This window comes from Sorghum bicolor, chromosome 3 (assembly GCF_000003195.3).
Source record: "Sorghum bicolor cultivar BTx623 chromosome 3, Sorghum_bicolor_NCBIv3, whole genome shotgun sequence".
NCBI lineage: Eukaryota > Viridiplantae > Streptophyta > Magnoliopsida > Poales > Poaceae > Sorghum > Sorghum bicolor.
The window spans coordinates 15,551,450-15,557,133 of record NC_012872.2 but is presented as its reverse complement, the minus strand read 5'-3'; the positions used below and the strand labels follow the sequence as shown (position 1 = coordinate 15,557,133).

The 5,684-nt window shown below is 47.7% G+C and overlaps 1 protein-coding gene across 1 annotated transcript; it reads right to left on the bottom strand.

Annotated features, from left to right (window-relative positions):
• Window positions 1,964–3,134, bottom strand: LOC8060355 (ethylene-responsive transcription factor ERF071). The gene is made up of 2 exons (XM_002455501.2): window positions 2,858–3,134; window positions 1,964–2,768 (listed from the first exon to the last, which is right to left on the bottom strand). Exons 1-2 carry the CDS (start codon window positions 2,991–2,993, stop codon window positions 2,221–2,223), a joined length of 684 nt encoding a protein of 227 aa, XP_002455546.1. The 5' UTR covers window positions 2,994–3,134; the 3' UTR covers window positions 1,964–2,220.

Genomic DNA, 5,684 nt, shown 5'->3' with positions numbered 1-5,684 from the left:
TCAGAGCAACATCTAATAATTTGCTTTTGTATGCGAGGGGAGGTCAATGTGCAATTACCTGGGGCATTTTTCAGAACCACTTTGTTCACCTCTTCATTATTTCCTGCAAACCAATTCAAGAGTTCAAGAAAATTCCCTCTGTTGACACTTTGTTCAGTTTCATCATGCCCACGAAAAGCTAATCCCTGATTCAAAAGGAACGTCAAACATCTAAGTGAATAAGTCAACCTAGTCTTGTAATCACCTCTATCCTTTTCTGACACCTTCACAATGACACAATGACAGTATCAATTTTTGTACCATTTTGTAGCTGTAGGTGTTTCTGTCCCTTCATCCACATGTACAATAGCACTTTCTACACTCACAATTAGAGGATCTTCAACAATAGGAATAGACAACTCTTCATCAATGACTGGAATTGGTGGAGCTGGAGCAGTGAGTTGCAATTTTTTTCTCCTTATGTTTCTGGAAAAAACTGCTATATTTGATTTCTTCATGCCTAAACATCCTAAAACATATTAATAAATTGATTCAATTCTTAGGCTCACAGTCTCACAGATCTGGGAGAAAATCAAATCCCTAAACTAGAAAGGCAGAAAGCCATAGCCATCTACTGATCTACATATGGGAGAAAAAAACAACTCACCAGTGTCGGCCACTTGTCCAGGGAGGGTGCAGGGAGGCGCAGTCCACTTGTCCAGTGTCGGCCGACCGCCGATGGTGTCTGGCAGGGCGAGGGAGGCCGACGGGCGACGGTGGGGCGAGAGGCGAGGGTCGAGGGAGACAGGGAGTCCGAAAGTCAGGGACCGGACCGGAGGGAGGCGCAGTCCGTGTCTGCGCGAGGGAGGCCGGAGGCCAGAATTCGGAGGCCAGCGCCTAGCGACCGGCGTGGGTGTGGGCGGGATGGCGTCGGCGGTGCGGTGCGGCGGCTCCTCCTCAGCAGGTCGCGCGCTCGCGCGTCGGAGACGGGAAGCGACCGCACCCGACTCGGCGCTCGTGCGATGTCTTTGCAGTCGCCCGACTCCACTGACGGGATGAACGAAGGAAGGCTTGGGCCAAGTTTCTGTGGGCCGAGAAGGAATAAAAAAATTTTGGGCCAAAATCCAGGGTAGTCCAGTGCCTACCTGGACTACCCATTGGTCAACTTGTACTGGCCACTATATAAAACCTATAAATTATATTTTTATTATTGTATTTAACTAAGTATTTCAGAAGTAGTTATTATGTGGTCAAGTTTTTAACCTTGGGTGTGTGAATTACGTAGCAGTAGGAGTATCGGAAATCGCTTTATGGACTGCAAATTATCTCCAGAGGTGCGGCGTTGCGTCATTGCGTGCAGAAGCAGAAGATGCCAAGTTGGCCTTCCCTTCTTGTTCTTTGGTCTTACCGGCAGACACGGAGGTAGTAGGTGGGTTTCGGCGTGCCTCGCCGGCCCAAAAACCAGCGGCTTCCCCACGAATCCCCGGCGGCCCACGGTAAAATGCCTGACGCGCCTTGGCCTGTACTCCAAGGAACTCCCCGCGCGAGCAAAACGTGCAGGCCCTGTTCCTGTTCTAGTTAGCGCCGTGTACGACCGCTACCTGGAGATAACTAGTACTACGCGACCACAAAACAACGGGCCGCGAAACGGCGGCGCGGAGACACCGGGGTCGCGTTGTAGTTGTACGCGGCGTGTCTTCCGTTGAATCCTCATCCTACGGTCCGGAGAAGACTACTAGACGCATGTTGCGGCTGTTTGACCGGTTTTTCCTGAAGCTGGGAAGGCACGCATTTTCTGTTGTGCGAATGCAAGGAACAACGGCACGGATATGAGTATCCAGTTCATCAGTACGGTAAAAACTTTTCTTTCAAATGGTGAGCAGCTAAAATGTCAGGCCTATTTACAAAGGAACAAACGAGTGAGAATCAGAAGCATCGACCAACACTCAACAGCGCGTTGCAATCACGTACAAAATGAAACAGATTCCTCTGCAGCGAGCTGCTGAGAAGCAAAGATCAGAGTTAAACTGCAAATCTTGATTACATGCCTGCCTCAACTTGCGAGTTACAGAAACACAGGGTACAGTCACAGAAACGAAACAATGGGATCGAGTTCAACAAAACACAAGACAGGAGGAGCTCGATTGATGCTCAGTCTGTCACATTTACAGCGACTAGGACGAGCAGGAAAATCTTTTTACAAAAGAGTTAACAAAACAGGCACGGTAAAAACCGCGTTCATTATTCAGTGAAGAGCGACAGTGACGGCGGGTAGTAGTAGTCCTCGAAGCTCCACAGCCCGGCTGGCGCCGCCGGCACCTGCGCTTCTTCGGCGACGGTGGCGGCGGCGGCGGCGGTGGTGGCACCTGCAGCTGCATTCCCGCCCTCCATGTAGGGGATGCCGAGGAAGTTCATGTAGTTCTCGTAGGCCATCAGCTCCTCCGACAGCTCCTTGACCTCGTCGGACACCTGCGCCTGCGCCTCCACCTTGGGCGCCGGGAGAACGGCCGGGGCCTGTGCTGCTGCTGCTCCGGCGGCCGTCGTCGGCACGGCGGTGACGCTGGAGGAGGTGTCGTTGGGGAAGTTGACCTTGGCTTTGGCGCCCCTGATGCGCCTGGCGGCGCGGTCGTACGCGCGCGCGGCGGCCTCGGCGGTCGGGTAGGTGCCGAGCCAGACGCGGACGCCCTTCACGGGGTCGCGGATCTCCGCCGCCCACTTGCCCCACGGCCGCTGCCGGATGCCGCGGTACTGGTTCTTGCGGCCACGCTTCGCCTTCTTCGCGCGCGGCGCTGCATGCACGGGAACAGCCGGCACACCATTGAGTCAGTCATTGACAGAAACACAGCAAGACGCAAGAAACAAACAGAGCTGCTTTTACCTCTCTCAGGGGCAGGGGTGAGCGAGGCGTGAGAGTCCTCGGCGTCGGCGTCGGATCCAGGCCAGAAGTCGGCGGCGGATGACAGCCGGCGCCGCGCCGCCGGGATGTAGTCGAAGATGATTGCGCCGCCGCACATGGATTCCTCGAGTAACTTGGAAGGGGGGAAAGGTTCTTGGTTGAGTAGTTGAGGGAGGATAGGATCGAAGTGGAGTGGAAACTATGGGATGGGAGTGTGTTTTCTGCGGACGCTGGATTTGGTTCGCCGGTATGAGACGGCCGAGACGGTGTATTTATACAGCTTGGAGTTGTGGGCGCGGACCTGGGTAGCCGGGTAGGGGAGACTAGCTGGAACTGGAAGTGCAAGGCAGGTGCCGGTGCCGCCGAGCTGGAGTGGACCCCAAACAGAGGAGACAATTAGACAAAGCATCGACGTGATTACGGTCCAAATTATGCATGGTTTATTCGACAGGATTTTTTATAATTTTGATTGATCTGCAATTTTGGTGTGGCCTGCACTCTTGATGTGGCTTATCCTGTAGTAAAAGTTACATCCTGGCCTATACTCATACGCCTATGACAAGATTACGTACGGGTACAGGGATAGTCCATCGCAGGCAAACCTACTCGTGTGACCTTAAGGTACTATTTTTAGAAAATAGAAGATCCATGGATTCAAACCCTTTAAACAAAGAGGCGTCAAAACGGGAAGGAAATAAAAATATTCACATCAATATATTGAACAGAAAAAAAAAACTAGAACAGTAAAACGTTCACCATGGAAAGCATAGAATAGCACTCCTCGTATTTCTATAAGTTGGCACACTAAAATTAATGACTGCTTTATGGTCTTCATGGGAACACATAGTTGATATAAGCCTATATTGTGAGGGAGGAGGGATATCAAGAAAATATTTTGTGTTTTAGTTAAGTGTGTGTGGGAATAACGGACCTATGAGTTAGTGTGCGTAACATGTCTCTTGTCGTCAATGTGTTAGTGCTCAGCGTGTCATGACAATGGCAATCGACGCCAATGAAGGAAGATCAAGCGAGGAGTCCGTGCATGGTGGACTGATAGCAATGAAGGATGGACACGAAGTCTTGGACCGAAAGACCGAGGGCCGGAGGATGAGCTGTGGATAGCTAGCACTTGGGCACGCCAACAAGAAAGTGTACATGCGAGGATAGTGACGGAGACAATATTGACCAAAGTGAAGAAAACAATTGAACCAAGTCAAGGGGGCACACAAGAACATGACAATCAGTCATTTGAGGACAATCGGGACACACATCTGACATCATGGACAAGATGTAGTTACATGACTCTAATGGGTTTAGCGGTTTTTGCCCCAAAACCGCGGGTGATGGGTTTGCCAATTTGAACCTCAAAACCAAAGAATGGCGGCATCGAAGCTTGTGTCGAGACGCAACAAGTTCTGAAGATGCTGAGCCTGAGACCATTAGATGCGCAAGGAAAGATTTGGACAGTTTTGTCCTCAAGGATGTGTATTCACTATTAGTTAGTAGGAATAATTTAGTAATCAGTCATGGCACCATATCTATAAGATCGGATGGTGTTAGAGGTGTCATTTTGTGGTCCTAATATTATTTGCTCTAGGTTTAGCCCAGTTCTTAAAGGAGAAAGGCTAGGGTATAGGCAGTTAATCACCCCTTGCTCAAGTTTTTTTGGTTTCTTGGTGGGAGGATGATGGGAGGAGGCTACATCTATCATGTTGTATACATAAATTCATGGTTCGTTAATCGAGTTTATTTTGAAAATTTTGAGTTCATCGTGATCTTCTTCCCAATTTTTCTATTTCCTGCTACTTTCGTGGAAATTCGTTCTTATAGTAGTTTTTTTGCTGGTTAGGATTTTCTTTAAGGAAATCAGTGCTAAGAAATGTGAAGAGGTAGTTCTCTCTTCAATTTGTTCAAATCTCTCTCGAGTCACGAGCACCTCAAATCAATGGTTTTTCTCCCCAAAATTTCTCCACTTTACGTTTTCCCAATTTGCTAAAATTGGTGTTTTAAAACTCAACGTGTTGTTGTGAGACTTTGGTTGAAATTTTTATAAAACATGTTGCCAGTGTTAGGACCTTTCCCTCTTGGCCTCTCATGACCAACACAGTAGATGAAAATAGAGAACAAATAGACACAAGACAGGAAGACTATTTTTTATTCCTCTGAATATTGGTAATTACAACATAGAGCTCCCACATATATAGCTATGTCAAGTTCTAAGAGTTTTGGTAAGAGCTCACGTACAAACAGACTAGGATTAGAATTTCTCCTTCTCCTTTCCTTCTAGGATTAAGTTTGTATGTTTTACAACACTCTCCTCGGGCGATTATCGCGATATGCACATACCTCATTAAAAACTCCAACGAAAAATCCAATGGGAAAAAAGGTTCCTAGAGAAAAGAGTACATTGCATTCGTTAATTGCATTACACATGTTGTCTCATTAAAAACCTTCTGTGAGAAACCTTTAAGTAAAAACTCAACATTATCTGTCAAATCCTTTTTGACCTGCATAAGTGAAGACCAGAAGATAGATTTTGTCGAGTTATTGACAGCCTTCCAGAAAGAATTGTGAGGATAATACTTAGATTATAAGAGAGCAGAAAGAAAGAGGTCTTTAAAATTCGCAATGTTATAGGTAGTGTGAATAACAAGAATTCTATTAACAATGTGGAGGTCTCTGATACTAAGACCTCTATTTTTTTTATTGACAGATATCATCCCACGACCTGTAAGCAACAGGGTTAGAGGGATCATCTTGCTGCACACAGGCCCACCAGAACCTTCTCATAACTGATATAATCTTTTTG